The sequence below is a fragment of the Heptranchias perlo genome, chromosome 1, assembly GCF_035084215.1.
Source record: "Heptranchias perlo isolate sHepPer1 chromosome 1, sHepPer1.hap1, whole genome shotgun sequence".
Taxonomy (NCBI): Eukaryota; Metazoa; Chordata; class Chondrichthyes; order Hexanchiformes; family Hexanchidae; genus Heptranchias; species Heptranchias perlo.
The window spans coordinates 186,528,308-186,552,066 of NC_090325.1; the positions used below are offsets into that span (position 1 = coordinate 186,528,308).

Here is a 23,759-nt window from a genome sequence, read left to right on the forward strand (position 1 = left end):
TGTAGTTCCCCGGTTTTTCCCTACTCCCCTTCTTGAATAATGGTATTACATTAGCGGTTCTCCAGTCCTCTGGCACATCCCCTGTGGCCAGAGAGGTTCTGAATATATGTGTCAGAGCCCCCGCAATCTCCTCCTTTGCCTCACACAGTAGCCTGGGATACATTTCGTCCGGGCCTGGGGATTTATCCATTTTTAGGCCTGCTAAAACCGCCAATACCTCCTCCCGCTCGATGTTAATATGTTCGAGTATATCACAGTCCCCCTGCCGTATTTCTATGTCTGCATCGTCCTTCTCCATAGTGAAAACAGATGCAAAAAATTCATTTAGAACCCCTCCTACATCTGCCGGCTCCACACACAGATTGCCATTTTTGTCCCTAATGGGCCCTATTTTTTCCCTAGTCATCCTCTTACCCTTAATATACTTATAAAACATCTTAGGATTTTCCTTTATTTTGCTCGCCAGTGTTATTTCATGGCCCCTCCTAGTCCACTTTAATCAATTCCGCTCTCATACCATCATAGTCTCCTTTAACTAGAGTGGCAGGGGGATGGGAACCTGAGCGGGGAGTCAGAAGGGAATAAAATTGAGAGCAGCAAGAGAGGGGAAGACCCAGGGGAAATCTACAATACAAATAGTACAAACAGTTGTTCAAGAACAAGTGAAAGGGAAAAGCGTAGAGCAGCGGAAAGAAAGTGTACTTTAGGCACGACAGAAAAAATAAAAACTAGAAGGCGTAAGGCGATTAACCCAGCATCAAAGCTGTGGCAGGGGGTTGGGAACCTGAGCAGGGAGACAGAGGAAAGTGTGTCAGGAAGGGACGGAAGGTATGGAGTAAAAGGTAAAGTGTTAAAAAAGGAAAAAGCAGGAACTAAGTGTCACAAAACATATTTGAAAGTTCTTTATCTGAATGCACCTAGCATTCGTAACAAAATGGACGAGTTAACGGCACAAATAACTACGTATGGGTATGATCTTGTGGCCATTACAGAAACATGGCTGCAGGGTGACAACGACTGGGAATTAAATATGCCAGGGTATTTAACAATCAGGAAGGACAGGCAGGAAGGAAGGGGAGGTGGGGTGGCTATGTTAATAAAGGAAAGAATCACTGTAATACAGAGAAATGATATTGGGACAAAGGATCAGGATAATGAAACAGTTTGGGTAGAGATAAGGAATAATAAGGGGAAAAAAACACTAGTGGGCGTAGTATATAGGCCTCCTAATAGTTGCAACTCTGCTGGAAGAAATATTAATCAGGAAATAGTCAGGGCATGTAATAAGGGAACAGCTATAATTATGGGGGATTTTAACTATCATATTAACTGGACAAATCAAATTGGGCAGGGCAGCCTTGAGGAAGAGTTTATTGAGTGTATTAGGGATGGATTTCTTGAGCAGTATGTAACTGATCCTACAAGGGGGCAAGCAACCTTGGACCTGGTCCTGTGTAATGAGCCAGGATTAATTAATAATGTCCTAGTTAAGGATCCCCTTGGAATGAGTGACCATAACATGGTTACATTCCATATCCAATTAGAGGGTGAGAAGGTTGGTTCTCAAACAAGCGTACTGAGCTTGAATAAAGGAGACTATGATGGTATGAGAGCGGAATTGATTAAAGTGGACTGGGAAAATAGATTAAAGGGTAAGACGGTACATGAGCAGTGGTGTTCATTCAAGGAGTTATTTTACAACTTTCAAAAAATATATATTCCACTGAGGAAAAAAGGGTGTAAAAGAAATGACAGCCATCCGTGGCTAAGTAAAGAAATTAAGGACAGTATTCGACTAAAAACAAGGACATATATGGTAGCCAAACTTAGTGGGAGGATAGAAGATTGGGAAGTCTTCAAAAGACAGCAAAAAGTAACTAAAGGATTAAGAAAGGGAAGATAGATTATGAAAATAAATTAGCAAAAAATATAAAAACAGATAGCAAGAGTTTCTATAGTTATATAAAAAGAAAAAGGGTGGCTAAGGCAAACGTAGGTCCTTTAGAGGATGAGACCGGGAAATTAATGGTGGGAAACATGGAAATGGCAAAAATGCTGAACAAATATTTTGTTTCAGTCTTTATGGTAGAGGACACTAAGAATATCCCAACACTGGACAGAGAGCTCGAGGGGGGGAGGAGTTAAATACGATTAAAATCACTAAGGAATTGGTACTCAGTAAAATAATGGGACTCAAGGCAGATAAATCCCCTGGACCTGATGGCTTACATCCGAGGGTCTTGAGGGAAGTGGCAGTAGGGATTGTGGATGCTTTGGTAATAATTTTCCAAAATTCTCTGGACTCGGCAAAGGTCCCGGCAGATTGGAAAACTGCTAATGTAACACCCTTATTTAAAAAGGGTAGTAGGCAGAAGGCTGGAAATTATAGACCAGTTAGCCTAACATCTGTGGTGGGTAAAATTTTGGAATCTATTATCAAGGAGACAGTAGCGGAACATTTGGATAAACATAATTTAATAGGACAAAGTCAGCATGGCTTTACGAAGGGGAAGTCATGTCTGACAAATTTGCTTGAGTTCTTTGAGGACATAACGTGCAGGGTGGATAAAGGGGAACTAGTGGACGTAGTGTATTTAGACGTCCAGAAGGCATTCGACAAGGTGCCACATAAAAGATTATTGCTCAAGATAAAGAATCACTGGATTGGGGGTAATATTCTGGCATGGGTGGAGGATTGGTTATCTAACAGGAAGCAGAGAGTTGGGATAAATGGTTCATTCTCAGACTGGCAACCAGTAGCCAGTGGTGTTCCGCAGGGGTCGGTGCTGGGTCCTCAACTCTTTACAATCTATATTAACGATTTGGAGGAGGGGACCAAGTGTAACATATCAAAGTTTGCAGATGATACAAAGATGGGAGGGAAAGTGGAGAGTGAGGAGGACATAAAAAACCTACAGGGGGATATAGACAGGCTGGGTGAGTGGGCGGAGATTTGGCAGATGCAAAACAATATTGGAAAATGTGAGGTTATGCACTTTGGCAGGAAAAATCAGAGAGCAAGTTATTATCTTAATGGCAAGAAACTGGAAAGTACTGCAGTACAAAGGGATCTGGGGGTCCTAGTGCAAGAAAATCAAAAAGTTAGTATGCAGGTGCAGCAGGTGATCAAGAAGGCCAACGGAATGTTGGCTTTTATTGCTAGGGGGATAGAATATAAAAACAGGGAGGTATTGCTGCAGTTATACAAGGTATTGGTGAGACCGCACCTGGAATACTGCATACAGTTTTGGTCTCCATACTTAAGAAAAGACATACTTGCTCTCGAGGCAGTACAAAGAAGGTTCACTCGGTTAACCCCGGGGATGAGGGGGCGGACATATGAGGAGAGGTTGAGTAGATTGGGACTCTACTCATTGGAGTTCAGAAGAATGAGAGGCGATCTTATTGAAACATATAAGATTGTGAAGGGGCTTGATCGGGTGGATGCGGTAAGGATGTTCCCAAGGATGGGTGAAACTAGAACTAGGGGGCATAATCTTAGAATAAGGGGCTGCTCTTTCAAAACTGAGATGAGGAGAAACTTCTTCACTCAGAGGGTAGTAGGTCTGTGGAATTTGCTGCCCCAGGAAGCTGTGGAAGCTACATCATTAAATAAATTTAAAACGGAAATCGACAGTTTCCTAGAAGTAAAGGGAATTAGGGGTTACGGGGAGCGGGCAGGAAATTGGACATGAATTTAGATTTGAGGTTAGGATCAGATCAGCCATGATCTTATTGAATGGCGGAGCAGGCTCCTATTTCTTATGTTCTTATTATCCCTCCTAATATCTCATTCGTTGGCTCAAAATCCATTTTTTTTTCTTACGCCTCTGTGAAGCGTGTTGGGACATTTTTCTATATTAAAGGCATATATAAATACAGGTTGTTTAATATTTGTTCAAAGTAATTAACACTGAAGATCACACCAACATTTATTTATTAATAATTAAAATAGACAAATAAATTCAGCCCCCCACCCTATCTCACACCAAAACCCGCTTACCCGTTAAGCAGATGCTCACTGACCTACATTGGCTCCTTGTCCAAGGAATTGAATTTAAAATCTTCGCCCTGGCCGTCAAATCTCCAGTTTTGCCCTACCAATGTCTACAATCTCACCCAGCTTTATATCCCCTTCCATGCCCTTCCGTCCTCTGACTTGGCCTTTTGTGCATTCCCCCCAACTGTTGGTAAAGCCTTCAGACACCTAAGCTCTGGAACGCCATCAGTAAACACCTACATCCCTCCTTTAAAAACTGTCTCAAAACCCATCATTTTGACCATCCTTTTGGCCGCCCCTCCTAATCTGTCACTCCGTGGCTCAGCATCCCACTCCCCCATCTATTTCCATTAGTCTTAGGACATTTTTTTTTCATGTTAAAAGATGCTATATAAATGTCAGCATTGGCTCAGTGGTAGCACTCTCACTTCTAAGTCAGAAGGTCATGGCTTCAAGCCCCACTTCCAAGACTTGAATACATAATTTAAGCTGACACTTCATTACAGTAATGAGGAAGTGTTACATTGGAGAAGATGGTGTCGTTCAGAGATGTTAAACCGAGGCCCCATTTGCCTGTTCAGGTGCATGTAAAAGATCCCATGGCACAATTAGAACAGGAGCAGCAGAGTTCTCCTGACCAGCATTTATCCCTCAACCAACACCACATAAAAAAAATTAACCGATGATTTATCTCATTGCTGTTTGGGGGACCGCTGTGTGCAAAATTGGCTGCCTCGTTTACCTACATAACAGTGACTACACCTCAAAAGTAATGCATTGGCTTTGAAGCACTTTGAGCTGTTCTGAAGACAGAAAAGACAGTATAAATGCAAGATCTTTTTACAAGTTGTTGTTGGAATGATGGCACAACTGGGAGGACGCATTTTAGCTGAATTTAGCGCAGTAAAGTCCCCAAGATTAAAGATAGGCAGGAATTGCAAGCAGAGATATGATTCTGAAGTCAGCAAAAGTCACAGGAGGAAACCAGGGTTAACTTAGAAGTCACCGGACATTATGGAGAAAGATGAGAATTGGAGTACTTGACACTGGCCCATCTGAATGCACATATGAAGTGTACGTTTGGTGATCCAGATCTGTTATTGTTACCTTGTGACTAAATCTATCTGTAAAATCTGGAAAAAAACAAATACATTTCTTAAAAAGGTCTGGCCTATAACTGATTCCATGAACTAACTTTGATCTCAGAAGACCTTGCATCAGTGACATTTTAACCAGAGGTGGCGGTACAGTGATATACAGTCAGGAGGGAGTGGCCCTGGGAGTCCTCAACATTGACTCTGGACCCCATGAAATCTCATGGCATCAGGTCAAACATGGGCAAGGAAACCTCCTGCTGATTACCACCTACCGTCCTCCCTCAGCTGATGAATCAGTCCTCCTCCATGTTGAGCACCACTTGGAGGAAGCACTGAGGGTAGCAAGGGCACAAAATGTACTCTGGGTGGGGGACTTCAATGTCCATCACCAAGAGTGGCTCGGTAGCACCACTACTGACCGAGCTGGCCGAGTCCTGAAGGACACAGCTGCTAGACTGGGCCTGCGGCAGGTGGTGAGCGAACCAACACGAGGGAAAAACTTACTTGACCTCATCCTCACCAATCTACCTGTCGCAAATGCATCTGTCCATGACAGTATTGGTAGGAGTGACCACCGCACAGTCCTCGTGGAGATGAAATCCCGTCTTCGCACTGAGGACACCATCCAACGTGTTGTGTGGCACTACCACCGTGCTAAATGGGATAGATTCAGAACAGATCTAGCAGCTCAAAACTGGGCATCCATGAGGCGCTGTGGGCCATCAGCAGCAGAATTGTATTCCAGCACAATCTGTAACCTCATGGCCCGGCATATTCCTCACTCTACCATTACCAACAAGCCAGGGGATCAACCCTGGTTCAATGAGGAGTGTAGAAGAGCATGCCAGGAGCAGCACCAAGCGTACCTAAAAATGAGGTGCCAACCTGGTGAAGTTACAACTCAGGACTACATGCATGCTAAACAGCGGAAGCAACATGCTATAGACAGAGCTAAGCGATTCCACAACCAACGGATCAGATCAAAGCTCTGCAGTCCTGCCACATCCAGTCGCGAATGGTGGTGGACAATTAAACAACTAACGGGAGGAGGAGGCTCTGCAAACATCCCCATTCTCAATGATGGCGGAGTCCAGCACGTGAGTGCAAAAGACAAGGCTGAAGCGTTTGCAACCATCTTCAGCCAGAAGTGCCGAGTGGATAATCCATCTCAGCCTCCTCCCGATATCCCCACCATCACGGAAGCCAGTCTTCGGCCAATTTGATTCACTCCACGTGATATCAAGAAACGGCTGAGTGCACTGGATACAGCAAAGGCTATGGGCCCCGACAACATCCCAGCTGTAGTGCTGAAGACTTGTGCTCCAGAACTAGCTGCGCCTCTAGCCAAGCTGTTCCAGTACAGCTACAACACTGGCATCCACCCGACAATGTGGAAAATTGCCCAGGTATGTCCTGTCCACAAAAAGCAGGACAAATCCAATCCGGCCAATTACCGCCCCATCAGTCTACTCTCAATCATCAGCAAAGTGATGGAAGGTGTCGTCGACAGTGCTATCAAGCGGCACTTACTCACCAATAACCTGCTCACCGATGCTCAGTTTGGGTTCCGCCAGGACCACTCGGCTCCAGACCTCATTACAGCCTTGGTCCAAACATGGACAAAAGAGCTGAATTCCAGAGGTGAGGTGAGAGTGACTGCCCTTGACAACAAGGCAGCATTTGACCGAGTGTGGCACCAAGGAGCCCTAGTAAAATTGAAGTCAATGGGAATCAGGGGGAAAACTCTCCAGTGGCTGGAGTCATACCTGGCACAAAGGAAGCTGGTAGTGGTTGTTGGAGGCCAGTCATCTCAGCCCCAGGGCATTGCTGCAGGAGTTCCTCAGGGCAGTGTTCTTGGCCCAACCATCTTCAGCTGCTTCATCAATGACCTTCCCTCCATCATAAGGTCAGAAATGGGGATGTTCGCTGATGACTGCACAGTGTTCAGTTCCATTCGCAACCCCTCAGATAATGAAGCAGTTCGAGCCCGCATGCAGCAAGACCTGGACAACATCCAGGCTTGGGCTGATAAGTGGCAAGTAACATTCGCGCCAGATAAGTGCCAGGCAATGACCATCTCCAACAAGAGAGAGTCTAACCACCTCCCCTTGACATTCAACGGCATTACCATCGCCGAATCCCCCACCATCAACATCCTGGGGGTCACCATTGACCAGAAACTTAACTGGACCAGCCATATAAATACTGTGGCTACGAGAGCAGGTCAGAGGCTGGGTATTCTGCGGCGAGTGACTCACCTCCTGACTCCCCAAAGCCTTTCCACCATCTACAAGGCACAAGTCAGGAGTGTGATGGAATACTCTCCACTTGCCTGGATGAGTGCAGCTCCAACAACACTCAAAAAGCTCGACACCATCCAAGATAAAGCAGCCCGCTTGATTGGCACCCCATCCACCACCCTAAACATTCACTCCCTTCACCACCGGCGCACTGTGGCTGCAGTGTGCACCATCCACAGGATGCACTGCAGCAACTCGCCAAGGCTTCTTCGACAGCACCTCCCAAACCCGCGACCTCTACCACCTAGAAGGACAAGGGCAGCAGGCGCATGGGAACAACACCACCTGCACGTTCCCCTCCAAGTCACACACCATCCCGACTTGGAAATATATCGCCGTTCCTTCATTGTCGCTGGGTCAAAATCCTGGAACTCCCTTCCTAACAGCATTGTGGGAGAACCGTCACCACACGGACTGCAGCGGTTCAAGAAGGCGGCTCACCACCACCTTCTCGAGGGCAATTAGGGATGGGCAATAAATGCCGGCCTTGCCAGCGACGCCCACATCCCGTGAACGAATAAAAAAAAACCCGCGTCAAAAATACAAAAATGAATATGGTTTTACCTTTTGATTAGCCACATCAGTTAGTTCCACAAAGCTTTTAAGTTTAATGTCATAGTCCCTCATTAGTATCCACTGATCGCCATTAATTCCAACCCCAACTTTTTTAATTGCTTCATCTTCCAGTAACCTTTTGAGTCCACTTGGAAATCCTAAAACAAAATTAACTTCATCAATACAGATTCAGCTCCTTTGTAAATGGCATATTATTGCCAAGGAACCGTTTCATTTTCCAAATCCTTTGTTATTTATTATTCATTGTGACTTTTAAAAAAAAATTATACAGAGACATGATTATTAAATTGATACAGCAGGCAGGCCAACCTGCAGCCAAGCCTTTGACAATGCTGCCCGTAGCGAGGATGTGTGAGGGAGCAGATCAGATTAACTCACTGGACACATCTCTGATCAGCACCTCAGTTAACAGCACAGCCAATATCATGGTGGTTGGAGGGAGCAATAATCTACACTTTGTGTTTTTCTAAATGTGAAAGTGAACACTAAGAAGTATGTTCTAGAGCACAAGTTCTCAACTTAGCGTTGGTTGATGCTGGCTGCATGACCCTCCAAATACAATGAAGGCCACATTTACTTATTAACAATGAACTTACCGCTGTGGCCGTTTACTGTCTCTAACAGGTGGAACAGGACCACAAGAACAATATTGTAACCAGAGTTGGAAAGAAAGACAAAGGCGTCAGCACATTCTGACTGCTAGTCAGGCTACAACAAATTACATTTATATAGTACCTTTAACATCCCAAATTGTTTAACAGGGACATTAAAAAACCAAAATCGATGCTGAGCCAAAGGAGGAGATAGTAGGGGATCAAAAACTTGATCAAAGTGGAGGGTTTTAATGAGTGTCTTGAAGGAGGTGGAGCAGTTTAGGGAGGGATTGCCAGTGCATAGGGCCTAGACAGTTGAAGGCACTTTCACCAATGGTGCAGCAAAGGGAAAGGGGGATGTACAAGAGTTCGGCATCAAAGAAAGAGAGTACCAAGGAACTGGGAGGGGAGTTGCAGACAAAGAGGAGGTTACAGAAATACGGAAGGGGTGAGGCCAAGAATCGATTTAAACACAAGGATGAAAATTTTAAATTCGAAACTTTAAGACCAGGAGCCAATGTAGGTTAGAAAGAACATGCGCGGTGGGTGAGCGGTACTTGATGTGGGATAAGATATGAGCAGCAGTGTTTTGCATGAGCTAAAGATTATAGAGGGTGGAGGACTGGAGGCCGGCCGGCCGGGGAGAATAGGTATAAATGGTGGTAACTTTATATGGACTCTGGGTGGTATAGATTTGATGCGCCGATAGGCCTTTTCTTACACTGGACTTGCTTATGAACCCCCTCCCTCCAGCGAGCCGTGTTGGAGCGTGCAAGTGTGTGGATGTCAGACGAAGTCAGGATTGGGCTCAGCGGTCAAATATCTTGCTGACACTCACTGCCTAATTTATACAAGAACAACAGCCACTTCTGTGAGGTATCAAAGGGCTGCCAGTACCTGTCTTCAGGAGAGGAAGGGGGAAAATTGGAGAGAAAAAAAAACATCAAGCTCTTACCTGACATAGAAGAGATATGGAACAGGTAGCACTTCTTCTCTGAGGCACACAGCTGAACAAGTGCTACTTTTCCCACCTTTCCTTTTATGTATGTCGGAGGCCACTCTATGTCAAACCCAATGGCTGATTCCTGTGGCATAGAAGACCTGAAACCAAAATAAATTACACTTTATTCCAAAAAGAGTGCCTGGCGTTTACAATCTGTAAATATTCAAAACCTGTAAATAAAATCCACAGTTCTAAAAGAGAGAAACTCACCGCTAGAACCTCCTCTTTGTAAAAAAAAACTGTTGAAGAATAACTAATGAACATTCATCTATATATTTTTATTACTCCTTTTTAATGAGGGAGTCTGGACGGCATCAGAGGACTGATTTACCAATTCTGACAGGGCAAGAATCTTGAATTATCAATACCCAGAGCTTCTCCTCAGATAAATGAACTATGCCTTTTTTGATTTGGGGGGGTGGGGGGGGGGGGGGGGGGGGAGGGGGGGAGGGGGGGGGGATGAAAGAATGTAATACACCATTATTTCACCCACTCACCTTTTTTGTCATTTTCTGGTCTCCCCATATTACATATCACTCACAACTGACAGAACAAGAGGCAAGTGACCTGCTCCCAGGCTTGTGCCAATGCCACTCAAGCTGGCTCCTAGAAGGAGAATGACAGCAGCCAAATGATGACTGCACCGATGATGTTCCTTCACTCTCTGTGAGTAAACAGTCCACTTTTGCTTGATAACTCTCTGCAGGGAAGTGGAACTAACTTAGGAGAGTGAGGAACTCTTGTCAACCAAAACAAGGAGACAACCTAAGCACCAACCACTAGAAAACCATTGTGCTTCATCCAAATCAATACACAAGGAACATAGGGCTATTCAATTTAGGTATCAGAGGCGAAGTATAGCTCACTTTCAGAAATCTTACCTTAAATCTTCCGATAGAAAGGAACAGTCATTTCCTTCATAGCTGCAAATAATGGACCCAGGAAACTCCAAAAAGGGAAGTTTGTCCTCCAGAACATTTTTCTTGATACAAGAAACCTTGAAAACAAGAAAACCTCTTTTTTTCTGTGTTTTAAACAAACACCTGTCAAAACATGTCTGCTATGCCCTCTAATAAAAAAGGTACCTGGTAGCATGATGTTACGCTAATCCACTATCCCACAGAGCAAGCTCCCTGCTGTGATTCCCTACTCAGTGAGTTCTACCTTGAGCTGTCGTAACTGGGGTAGTAAATTGCCAAAAGGAGAGTGAGTTGATTTTATATTAGTGGTTGAGTTAACCCATGCAAATTTTGCTTTTCCTCCCAAACAGCAGCTCCATCAAACAGTAATAGCAAATGCCCAGAAAAAGTGTGTCTGGTCCCTCTATTGGGTGGAGAATAATTCATGGTTGAGAAGCAATTTGGCCCAGCTTAAACTGCAAAAATCACAGTGCAGTTTGTTGGGAAATTGGTCAAAATCATGGGCAGTTTGTTGGGAAATTGGTCAAAATCATGGGCAGTTTGTTGGGAAATTGGTCAAAATCATGGGCAGTTTGTTGGGAAATTGGTCAAAATCATGGGCAGTTTGTTGGGAAATTGGTCAAAATCATGGGCAGTTTGTTGGGAAATTGGTCAAAATCATGGGCTGTTGCAGAGATTGTTTTCTTGCAGTCCCAATCAGTTTCTCCCCTCAACCCGCACTTCCATTTTCATCAGCAGCGTGCTTTCAAGTACTCTACTTCTTCCAACCCACCCATGGGTGAAGTAAGTTTCCACCATTCATAGGAATGTTAACTAGAGCTGTGGGGGAGGGAATAAACTAACATGGCAGTGGGAGGAGAAAAGCAAGAGTAGAGCAAACAGATTGGAAGGGAAAGTGAGCTCATGGTGTACAGTAATAAAGAGGTACAACAGGACAAGATAATAAAAATGCATCAGGATGTGGGAAGAAAAATTGCTAAACCAAAATGTATAGGTATCAACACACACTGTAACAAACAAAATTGGTGAACTAGAATCCTTAATTCAAATGGAAATGTGGCTGCAGCTAGGTCGGGATTGACAATTAAATATTCTCAAGCATAAAATTTTCAGAAGGGATAGGGAAGGAAGAAAGGGAGGGGTAGCATATTAGCATTGAGCTGAGGAGTAACAAGAGATGAATCACATTATTGGGAGTTTATTATAAACTATATTACATCACAAGTATGTTTCTGGACTGACCAAAAGCTTGGTCAAAGAGGTGGGTTTTATGGAGGTCAGGAGTTCAAATTCCACCATGACAAGTTGTGAAACTGAATTTCTGGGCTAGCACCAGAAAATTACCATGTAATCAACTGGATTGTTATTAAAAACCCAACTGGTTCACTAACACCTTTCGGGAAAGGGAATCTACAGTCCCTACCCAGTCTGGCCTGGATGTGATTCCAGTCCCACACTACATCGCTTCAAGGAAGGGGAACAAGGGATGAGCAGTACATACTGCCCCACCTACATCCCAAAAACAATTTTTTAAAAATACCAGCAAACAGTGGAAAGATGCAAGAGTCACAAGGGTAGATCTTAATTGTCCAAAAACAGACTGGGATTGGAAAAATGTCCGAGAGAAAGTGGAGTTGTTTTTTTTTTAAAAAGAGTATGTTCAAGACAGTTTTCTCAGTCAATATGTAGCCCCTCCAACAAGCACTATTTGACTTGCCTCTGGGTAATGAAGCAGAACAAAGTGACCTAAAGATAGGGGAACATTTGAGAAACAGTGATCATAATGGAATCAGATAAAGTGCAAGAATAGAAAAGGAAAAAGCAATGTCAAGGACAAGGGCACTTGATTGGAAATGGTGAACTTGTAAAAGACCTTAATTAGGCTGCAGCTGGAGTATTGTGCAGTTGTGAGGAGCACCATTAAAGGATGGATATAAAGGCATAGGAAAAGGTGCAGAATAGATTCACCGGGATGATTACAGTTATGGGCAGAGGCTTGAGAAGTTCGGGCTGTTTTTCACTAGAGCTGAGAAGGTTAAGAGATTACCTAACAGTGGTCTTCAAGATTATGAAGGGATACGATAAGGTAATGGTGATCGTTTTGCTCACCAGACAACCCAAGATAAAAGCAATATTAGTAGCACTGGATGCAATGGTATCATTCTCTTACTAATTATATCAATGCACCTCCTCAATTCAAAAACATGAGAAAGTTTGAGATCCTCTATTTCCACCTTTTGCATTTTACTATCTAGGTATATAAAAAAAACTTAGAAAGTAAACGAAACAGCTGATTAAAATGTGCCAAAATTAAATTAAAAACAATTACATTAATATATATTTCAAACAATATAGTACACCAAACACCGGTAGAAAAATAGTCAGTCATTCCTGTGTACCTTCTGTTGCTTTTCAATTTCTTTTATTTCTTCCAATGACATCCATTCAGGTAGTTTACGCTGCTGATCGGTCATCTTTTCACCATTTAATGAATCCTCTCAAGATTTTCTGCCCAAATACAAAGACATTTTTTGTTATCACTGATAAAACGTTGATAGCTACCAGATCGCAGAAGTAAAATTTACGGAAAGATTCTGTCCGTCAAACATGTACTGGCTAATAATCTCACATCCTGACTAATTTCTGCCCATCACTGGCCATAATAAAAGGGAGGTCAGATTTCCAGACATGAAAGAGGTCAGATTCTTGCTTTCTCAAAACACAATGGAGCTATCATTTCAATTTTGACCACATATTTTATAGTATAATCTCAGATTGATCTCACAAACTTGTCACAGAGACAAATGAATATTAATTTGTACTTGTTCCAATATATTTGTACCGAAGTGGTTATTTCTGACAGCGCCCAGTGCTCAAGGCCGAGACCTTTACTGGGTTGCTGGTACAAACCTTCTAACGCACACTCATTGCTAAACAATAGGAACATATGAAATGCTACATGGAAAAAGACCAAGGTCCATCTAGTTCGCCTTCTACCATCCTGGTGGTTGCATGATACATTGATAATGGAGTTGTTGACTAACCATGGCGATCAATCTCCATCAATTAGTCTGCAACAGGCCCAGACATGACACGAAGTAAACCCCAGTGGTGGAGAGCTTTGGGAACCATAGGCCCAAAAAGTCACATTTTTCCTCCCAAGCATGCTACACTTACCACGGGTCATATCTCAAATTACTCATACTATAGCCCAAAATGTTGCTTTCCTGAAAGAAATCTATCTAATTTGCATTTGAATGAATCAATACTAAATGCTTCCACTGCCTCCCTAGGGAGCCATAAATCATCACATAATATGACATATTAATCAGAGTAAATGAAGGGTTTGTGGCAACTGAAAGCTTCTGAGGTCCTAAAGCAGCACCAGAATCTCCACTTGACTGTGTCTTCATCCTCAAAACATTTGCTGGATTGGAAGGTAGTTCAGTCAATACCTTTTCATTTTCCTCTATTTGGTCACAGAATGGGTGGATCTGCTGCACCATGTTCTATGTGGTGATTATAGTGATTACTTTCAAATTACAAAACAAGTAAATAAAAAGTAGGATGAGACAAGGGTTTCATTCCAAGAACATGTTTTGTTCCCACGGAGAAACATTAACGGTGAACTATTTTCCAACAAAAGGTCACTTTCACTAGCAACTACGACTTCAGTTTTCTTGAGATCTGAGTTGTATTATCTGTTGGAAAGTGGCTGCAAACACCTGCACATGATTGACGTAATGCAAGTTTCTACAAGTTGCATGTGACAGCTGGAAATGAGAACTGGCTCAGGTTTTAAAAAATTGTACTCTATCTATATAATCAAGATTGCGTGACAGCAAATGAAGTGTAATACAAGAGATAACTAAAAGTAAGTGTAAGCCTTGGCTCACCTCTGAGTCAGAGGTTTTGGGTTCAAGACCCACTCTTGAGTCTAAGGCACATTATCTAGGCTGGCACTTCAGTAGTACTATAGGAATGCTACACTGTTGGAAGTGCAATCTTTTGGATGAAACAGTAAACAGACGCCCAGTCTATCCTCAAGGTGGATGTAAGAGACCTCGTGGCACTATTCAAAGAAGAGTTCTCCCAGTGTCCCGGCCAACATCTTTGACGGCACCTCCGACAGTACTGCAGTGAACTGTCAGCCTGGATAATGTGCTCATGTCTCTGATGTGGGACTTGACCCCACAATCTTCCACTCATCCGAAAGACAACAGACTTGCTGACCCGCTATTTATTACATTAACGGCGTGTACATAAATGCAAGTGTCTAGGGGTTGTGTTGTCCAGCAGTCTGCAGAAAGGACTTGGCAGTGAACAATTTTAACTCTCCTGCTGGTCACAGCATGCCCAAAGAAGCCGGCAAATAATGCATCCCAGACACAAGAGCAGTTCTTCACACAACGCACAATTACCGGGTCACAGAGTGGCGGTCACCGTTGCTGCTGCCGCCGCCGCAGCCGGGATGGGCTCCAACCAAACCCCGGGGCTCCCTCACGGCCCAACGCGCACCCGCCGGTGCTGCCACTCAATCGGTCGGCCTCCCGGCAGCATTGGCAATCAGGCTTAAAAAGTGGAAACGCGACTTCCCGGAAGCCTCGAGAAGATGAAGAGAGGGGAAGGGAGAAGAAGGACGGCGGCGGCGGCGGCAGTCCCCGCGCGCCAAAGCGCTTCACCTTACGAATTAGAATCGATTAATTATTCTGATTGCGCCCACCCCCGCCGGCCCGGGATACTGGCCACGTGATCCGCACGCGCACGCGCAAGTCTGACCCGATCCCTTCGGTCGCGCGCGTTCGGGTTTTTCGGCGCTCGATTGACGAGGTCTCACATCGATTTCTCTCACTCCCTTGCTTCAGGAAAAGAAAGTGCCAAATGCAAGCGGCGGTGCCACCCGCCACCCTATCATCATTATTATTATTATGATGATGATGAAAAAGAAGCTTCGATCCACCTCCCGGCGAAGGATCGAACATGTCTTCCCCACCGCCCTCCATTCTCAGTCTCGTCTTCTTTTAATAGGAGCGGCGCCGCTCGTTGTCATGGTGATGGGCGTTCCTCTACCTTCTACCCCCCCCCCCTCCCACCCCCGCCCGCCTCGATCCGCGTGCGATCAATGAGTCTGCGCTCTGGTGGAGGGGTCTGTTGCCGAGCGGGAGAGTGAAGGTAAATGAATTGAAGAAGTGGTTGCGGGGCGCGCGCGAGCGGCGGCGGTTGACAGTTGGTGGCACGCGACGGACGGAAAAGGCGGTTTGAAAACAACAACGACGACATCACCCCCGCCTCCTCGAGCCACGGATCCGGGGTGACAGTGAACGCGAGGCCGCCGCGTCTCGACCCTGATCCGCCACCACCACCACCACCACCACCACCACTCCCAATGGCGAACAGAGACAGTGACCGCGGCACAGGAGGAGCTGCACCGGCACCGGCCGACGCCACCATTACCGCGCCCCTGGATACTCATCCGTCTCCGCTACCTGTCGCTCTCCCACCTCCCGAGGAGGAGGAGGAGGAGGTGGTGGTGGTGGAGGCGGCGCCGCAGGAGGATGGAGAAGGAGGAGAAGAAGAAGAAGAAGAAGAGGCGCCGCAGTGTCCGGAGGCAAGGGATCCCAGCCCGGCCCCCGGCGCCCCGCCGCCTCCAGCCCCCCCGCCGCCGCCGCCGCCGCTGCTGCTGATGATGCTCGAGACCCAGGAGCTGGCCTCCAAGCGGGTGGACATCCAGAACAAGCGCTTCTACCTGGACGTCAAGCAGAACGCCAAGGGCCGCTTCCTGAAGATCGCCGAGGTGGGCTCGGGAGGCCACAAGAGCCGCCTCACCGTCTCCATGTCGGTGGCGGCCGAGATGCGCGACTACCTGGGGGACTTCATCGAGCACTACGCGCAGCTCGGGCCCAGCGGCGGAGGCATCGGAGACGCGAGCTCCCGGAGGCAGCAGCAGCAGCACCACCACCAGCATCAGAGTCCGGTCCAAGCCCCGGCATCAGCCCAGCCTCAGGTCCATGCCGGGCCGGGCCGGCAGGAAGAGCCGCCGCCGCTGCAGCGGGTGTTGAAGAGCGAGTACCTGGTGCGGGAGAACCGTAAGTACTATCTGGACCTGAAGGAGAATCAGCGAGGCCGCTTCCTGCGCATCCGGCAGACCATGAGCCGAGGCCCCGGCTGGGGCTACTCGGGCCAGGGGCAGACCATTGCCCTCCCCGCTCAGGGACTCATAGAGTTCAGGGACGCTTTGGCCAAACTGATCGAGGATTACGGAGCCGGTGCGGCGGAGGCCGGCGGCGTTGCGGGCGCGGGAGGAGGCGGCGGCCTGGGGGACGATGGCACGGCCCTGATGTCGCTGGAGCTGCCCGAAGGGATCTCGGTGCCTGTCGATAACAAGAGGTTCTTCTTCGACGTCGGCTCCAACCGTTACGGGGTGTTCCTGAGGGTGAGCGAGGTGAAACCGTCTTACCGCCACTCCATCACCGTCCCTTACAAAGCTTGGGCCCGCTTCGGGGATAACTTTATCAAATACGCCGAGGAGATGAGGGGTATCCAGGAAAGACGCAGTGACAGGAGGGCCGAGCTGACCACAGAAACTGCCGCAGATAGTGAAGAGGAGGAGGAGGAAGATTGACATCCAACATCTGTTCCCTTGATATCATCCCCCGCTTGATCTCCCCACACCCATCATCATCTCCCCCCACCCACCATCGTCAGAGCCTCCCCCCACCCACCATCGTCAGAGCCTCCCCCCACCCACCATCGTCAGAGCCTCCCCCCACCCACCATCGTCAGAGCCTCCCCCCACCCACCATCGTCAGAGCCTCCCCCCACCCACCATCGTCAGAGCCTCCCCCCACCCACCATCGTCAGAGCCTCCCCCCACCCACCATCGTCAGAGCCTCCCCCCACCCACCATCGTCAGAGCCTCCCCCCACCCACCATCGTCAGAGCCTCCCCCCACCCACCATCGTCAGAGCCTCCCCCCACCCACCATCGTCAGAGCCTCCCCCCACCCACCATCGTCACCGTCCTCGCGCCACCCAGCATCGTCACCGCCATCTCGCGCCACCCAGCATCGTCACCGCCACCCAGCATCGTCACCGCCACCCAGCATCGTCACCGCCATCTCGCGCCACCCAGCATCGTCACCGCCATCTCGCGCCACCCAGCATCATCACCGCCCAGCATCGTCACCGCCACCCAATCGTCACCGCCATCTCGCGCCACCCAGCATCGTCACCACCATCTCGCGCCACCCAGCATCGCCATCTCACCCCACCCAGCATCGTCACCATCGTCATCTCGCCCCACCCAACATCGTCAACTCCCCCCACCCACCATCGCCAACTCCCACCCACCCACCATCGTCATCTCCCCCCACCCACCATCGTCTCCATCGTCATCTCCCCCCCCACCCACCATCGTCATCTCCCCCCACCCACCATCGTCATCTCCCCCCACCCACCATCGTCATCACCCCCCACCCACCATCGTCTCCATCGTCATCTCCCCCCCCCCCCCACCCACCATCGTCTCCATCGTCATCTCCCCCCACCCACCATCGTCATCACCCCCCACCCACCATCGTCTCCATCGTCATCTCCCCCCACTCACCATCGTCTCCATCGTCATCTCCCCCCCCCCCCCACCCACCATCGTCTCCATCGTCATCTCCCCCCCACCCACCATCGTCTCCATCGTCATCTCCCCCCACCCACCATCGTCTCCATCGTCATCTCCCCCCACCCACCATCGTCTCCATCGTCATCTCCCCCCACCCACCATCGTCTCCATCGTCATCTCCCCCCACCCACCATCGTCTCCATCGTCATCTCCCCCCCCCCACCCACCATCGTCTCCATCGTCATCTCCCCCCCCACCCTCCATCGTCATCTCCCCCCCCCCCACCCACCATCATCTCCATCGTCATCTCCCCCCCCCCCCACCCACCATCGTCTCCAGCGTCATCTCCCCCCACCCACCATCATCATCTCCCCCCACCCACCATCGTCTCCATCGTCATCTCCCCCCACCCACCATCGTCTCCATCGTCACCTCCCCCGACCCACCATCGTCACCTCCCCCGACCCACCATCGTCACCGCCCCCCATCCGCCATAGTCACCATCGTCATCTCCCCCCACCCGCCATCGTCATCTCCCCCACCCACCATCGCCACCATCGTCCTCTTCCCCCCACCCACCATCGTCATCTCCCCCCCCACCCACCATCGTCACCATCATCTCTTTCCCCCTCCCCCGCCATGATCTTCCCCCTCCCCCCCCCCTCCCCTCCTCCACAATCAACATCATTTCCCCATCTCTCCCCCCCCCCCCCCCCCACCCAGCTATTCCCCAAGACCACCGCCGACTGATCGCATGTACAATAGAAAAAATTATCTGGCCCCGTTATACTTTATTGGTCCAACCCTCGAAGTAGCAAATTGATGGAGTTGGGTTTGTGTGCTCGGTTTAGCCTCCTTAAAAGGAGTTAGAATTTGCTGTGGTTAACATTGCATTTTAAAACCCTCCTGCCACGCTTTCATAAATCCTTTAGATTATACAAACAAGAAGCATTTTTAATATAAAAATGCAGTTGCTTTTTCTTTTTCAGTACAAACCTACCAACAGAAATATGACTGGCATCTCAATAGTTGTAGAACCATCCACGGAAAAAAATACTCTCCTATTCTCTACGTGAACAGTTACAGCCTGCCTGCTGTAAGTAAAGTTGTAGCAATTTATTTCACTTGATTCATGGCGTAAGCGCCATATGCCCATTCTTTTCCTGAAAGAATCAAGTTTTTTTACAACTTTTAGGCTATCAAAGTCTATGTAGTTGTCATGTGATATGGCAATTTAAAATTCAAGTCATCTAAAAATTCAAATCAGCACAAAATATGATATACGTTTTGCATGTACTGTATTGTGATTTTTAGTTTACCAAAATTTGAACGGTACTTTCTAGAGTATTCAGTACTAACTCTGTACAATGTGTACCGCATCGAGCGCACTTCTTTTCCTTCCCCCCCCCCCCCCATTGGAAAAAAAAATGGGGTTCAAAAGCAGGCAATAACTCCCTAGATTGCTCACTTTAGCTTGTCTAATGCACTTTAATCAATTTATAACCAATGAGAATAAGTGCATTATAAATATTTTATTCCAGACTTGTATTGAATAACCATGGGAAATAAACCACAGACCAGTGTGCCATAGGATTGTCCCCAGCCACAAAAAACTGTCCACTCTGGATTGTGTAAAATTCTTCTTTCTTTTTGTTAGGACATGGTTGGGGGGGGCAGAGAAAGCGGAGTCACTACCGTACCTGACACGTATAACTGTGACAGGTACTTAATAGCCTTTAATATTGTTTTTGCACTTCTTTTAAAGAATAGAAATGGGGTGCTGCTCTCCTTTCCCTATAATAACTGGGGACAGCCCTTCACCAATATAAGTTTTGTTCTGCACCAAGGCAGACCACTCCAGTGCAGTGCCTGTTACTTGTCTGAACAAAATGGCAAACTGTAGCAATCACTTCACTTGAGTACAGAGGCGGTACCAAAAACATTCAACAATAAACCACAGTAATTGTTATAACATGAGTATGGAATAACTATGCTACTTCATACTGCAGTTACTTTTATAATGATGTAGACCATGGATTAAGAGCTCTGCTGCAGTACTGGGTGCATGACATTAATCCTCTGCATCATCAAAGAGAAGTGTAGGACTTTTTATAACATATTTACTGACATCTGGGGATTTTTTTGATTTGTGGGTGCACATTGTTATGATCTTGGTACCCCCATGCAGGTTATCCTGCAGTGTTATGACAGCTTTTTGGACTGTGACCTATTATCAAAGGCACATAATGTAACTTTATAGCATCAGCTGGAATTAATTGCATACCTAGTATATTTGCAAAGTTTCTTTGCTGTGTTCTATAGAACTAACTGCACTACAAGACATCGGCGACCATTTCTGTAGTGTGTAGAAAGGACTTGGGGATATTTTGGAAATGAGTACATCTAACTAGTAGAGTTGTCAAGTAACCTGCAAATTAGCCCTCATTTTGCTATCAAAAGTCTCTAACCCTTGTAATTCAAACTTTGCATGAGACAATCAAGTAGATATCCAGGCAAAACACCATGGCGGTTGTAAATCGTCATACAAATTCATAGGCTGGAAATTGAAATTATTTTGTGTTGTAAATTTTTCTATTGTGCTCTACATTTTACACTTTTTTCCCCCTAAAGCGGAGGGAGAAAAGATGGTTTACGGGGAATGTTGCACTTCAGCTCCTGTTAGAAAGTTGCCATTAAACTGGTGTTATAAAGTTATACATTTATTTTCTGGGTGGGGAGAGAGGAAAGTGTTTCAAGAACCAACAGATTTGTAAAGCTTAGTGTTTAATCTGTTTACATTTTGAAAAGTTTCCTGCCACTTTCCCAAAAGGGATTGTTCCAGTTGCCTGGACATGTGGGGTGTGTTTCACTATATTTGCACATCTATATAATGTCAAGTTTGAGTTCAGTTTCTTCTGATTTAGAGTGGTGTAATGATTTATAATCCACAGTAATGCAGCAGTACGGTTCTCATTGAAATAGTGAGTGCTACCCTTACTTGTATACATCATGTAGAATGTATTGCACATTGGCACTGTGCAGGTACATAACAAAGAAATGCTTATTTGAGCCTTCATTAGTCTCCATATTTCCGATACAATCAAAATTAGGATAGGTAAGCTAGATTAAAAAGGATCTAAAAGTGCAGTTGGCTTATAAATTAACAATCCATTCTAAGATTCCCTACAATGAATGATCGCAGTACAATCATAAATACAAGAGTAGACTGGAAATGTGTACAAGCTGTACAAAGCATTTTTATGTGCAGTTTGGAATTTACTAATGATCATTAGCAATAGATCTTGTAAATGCAAGTCAGTTTCCTTTTTTTTTCTTGAAATCAAAGAGTTGTCATTAAACTGATAATTCCTTGTAATTAAGTTAAGTAATAATAGACCAGCACAGTGGGTCATAACTGAGAATAGTTTTGATGGAACAGCCCAACCGTCAGTCAAGCTTCCTGTACCACCAACCGTACAGTAATTTTCCATTATGGTTAGTCAACAGCATTTTTAAAATAGATTTTCATATTTGTGTTCCACATTATTTTCCTTCCAATACTGTATTTATCTCCCTTATTTACTATAGACATTGAACCAATATGATGTTGAGCATCATCAATCTCACATGCCCATCAGTTGAAATTAAGAACTCATAACTAATCAAATTTCAGTCATTGCAGAAGGTGTGATTACATTATTTAATTTCTTTTGGCCTGGTTTTCTCATTTTTGTTGCTCTTACTTCTTGTCCTGTTTCAGCCAGGTCGATGGGACTTACTAGGTTGTGGATTGCTTCATAACTTTCATTAATGCCTTTCTCAGTAAGTTAATAAGGTAACTTTGTAGGGTGAGATTTAACATCTCGTGTTTTTCTTCTATCGAGCTGGACCAAGGTGCTGCATGTAACTGATCAGCCCACTTCATTTAATAGGGGGCAGTTAAGTTCAAAAGACTCCCAGTAGCAACTGGGTCATCCAGAGAGTTAGAACACTTTCAGTTCTCTGACCTGGGTTTGAAAGCATCCCAGATTGGTAAAGTGAAAGTCCATGTTGTGCTGACCGTAAAGACTCAATATAAAATTAGTTTGGCGTGATCTAGTGCCTAGTTAGTGAGTTGGCAGTCCAAAACTGGCAGTTTCCCTTGGAGAAGTATGATGTGGGAATGGAAATGTCACATTTTGTAATAGGTAGTGTTCTGAGGTTGGTTAAGGCACACTGTTGAGCAGAGCAAAAGGATATTTACTCTGCATCAAATCTGTGCAAAAGCTGAGCAGGGAGTATTTTATGCTGACACTAGGTGACAAAATTGCAGGGGTGTCCATTCCCCAAAATTTATATCACTAGTCTTCATATGAGCACAAAATTCTTTTTTTTAATGCCTCCCCTCCCAAAATAATTAAGGCTAGGATTTAGATCTATGCTCCAAGTGATGGTCCAGCATTGTATCACTGGAGCCTCTTAATTCTCCAACTACTTCCAATTTGTTTTGGTTTCCAAGTATACAACAATATTAACCCAGTTTGTATAGCATTTATTGGATTGCTTTCTAGTTTTTCTTTCAGTTTATGTTGTCTTAGATTTAATAATTGATTAAAAAATATAACCACATTGGGTTTTTTTAAAATGGAGAGTCAAACTAGTACATTTTCAGTTTTTCATTGACATGCACTTTGCTAACATCTTGGCAGACGTGGCATGTAGGTGTTCTGCAATCCAGACTGACTTTTAATGGATGACATTAGACCCAAATGATGTGTATTGGCAAGTTACGATTACCAATGAATTTTAAATACAATTGTCTACTCTACTGATTGCTTGCATCCTTATCGCTGTCATAATACAGGTGTTCCAGTCATTTAATTTTAAAGCAGTTCCAAACATGTGGAGATTTTTGCACATTTTGAATCTGAAGTATCACCGGTATAGTGCAATAGGCAAATGGTTACCATTTGTCAAGAGTTTTGCTTGCACCTTATGTTGCAGAACTGTGTGGTGTTTGTTTGATCAGTGTACTGTTGTATGAAGTGTAATAGAATTTGTGCACATGCTGCAATTTAGAAACTGTCTAGTTTTGCTTTCCTTTTTGGGCTCGCCTACCTTTTTTGTCTTTTGGAATGTTAATCCTTTTTGCTAGTTCAATTTATTAGATTACAGCTAAATATTACCATAATGAATTATTATTTGAATTTGTGATGTACATGTTTTGAGGGAGAAAAAAGTTAATCTATGTGTGCATGCTTCTATCTAATATGTACACATACTAGATCAAGATTACGTAATGAAAACTCCATTGCAGTTTAACAATGAGTAGGTAGTTCCTTAATAATAATACCTACTATGATCAAAATGAAGAAAGAGTTGGAATACAATGCAAACACTTAACTACCATAATATTAGTTATTGTAATCTTGATATACAATATAATTATAAGTATGACCACTGAAGAAGACTGTAGTAATCCTGTAAATGCTACAGTATTTTGCTGTCACGTCTTTGGTTAGAGCCGTTGAAACTATGCTATTGTAGAGGAGGATGGAAAAAGTGTGCAAACCAGGTGACGTTAAGGCCATCTATTGATTTCAAAAGATTGTGTCTTCTCGCAGATTTTATTAGAATTGAACGTTGTACAGATACTTTATTTTGACATAGGTAGTCA

General features: G+C 45.5%; 2 protein-coding genes across 9 annotated transcripts in view; one reads left to right on the top strand and one right to left on the bottom strand.

The window, feature by feature from the left end:
• wrn (WRN RecQ like helicase) overlaps positions 1-15,241 on the bottom strand; it is a 104,089-nt gene extending 88,848 nt beyond the window's left edge. For 4 of the 5 annotated variants that reach the window (XR_010964922.1, XR_010964924.1, XM_067994410.1 and 1 more), the window contains exons 1-5: positions 14,911-15,241; positions 12,889-12,997; positions 10,451-10,566; positions 9,522-9,667; positions 7,962-8,110 (exon numbers count right to left, since the gene is read on the bottom strand). Coding sequence is in view for 3 of the 5 variants with exons in the window: in XM_067994410.1 (XP_067850511.1) it covers positions 7,962-8,110; positions 9,522-9,667; positions 10,451-10,566; positions 12,889-12,963 (486 nt within the window). In the remaining 2 variants the exon portion in view is untranslated. Of the gene's footprint in view, positions 1-7,961; positions 8,111-9,521; positions 9,668-10,450; positions 10,567-12,888; positions 12,998-14,385; positions 14,861-14,910 lie in introns of those variants that run through there. The other variant, XM_067994411.1, reaches the window with a different exon arrangement.
• Positions 15,242-15,353: 112 nt separating this feature from the next.
• The window catches only part of LOC137329383 (transcriptional regulator protein Pur-beta-like), a 39,280-nt gene continuing 30,874 nt past the window's right edge, over positions 15,354-23,759 (top strand). For 3 of the 4 annotated variants that reach the window (XR_010964927.1, XR_010964929.1, XM_067994415.1), the window contains exons 1-2: positions 15,354-16,922; positions 19,093-19,199. Coding sequence is in view for 2 of the 4 variants with exons in the window: in XM_067994415.1 (XP_067850516.1) it covers positions 15,876-16,922; positions 19,093-19,179 (1,134 nt within the window). In the remaining 2 variants the exon portion in view is untranslated. Of the gene's footprint in view, positions 16,923-19,092; positions 21,274-23,759 lie in introns of those variants that run through there. The other variant, XM_067994414.1, reaches the window with a different exon arrangement.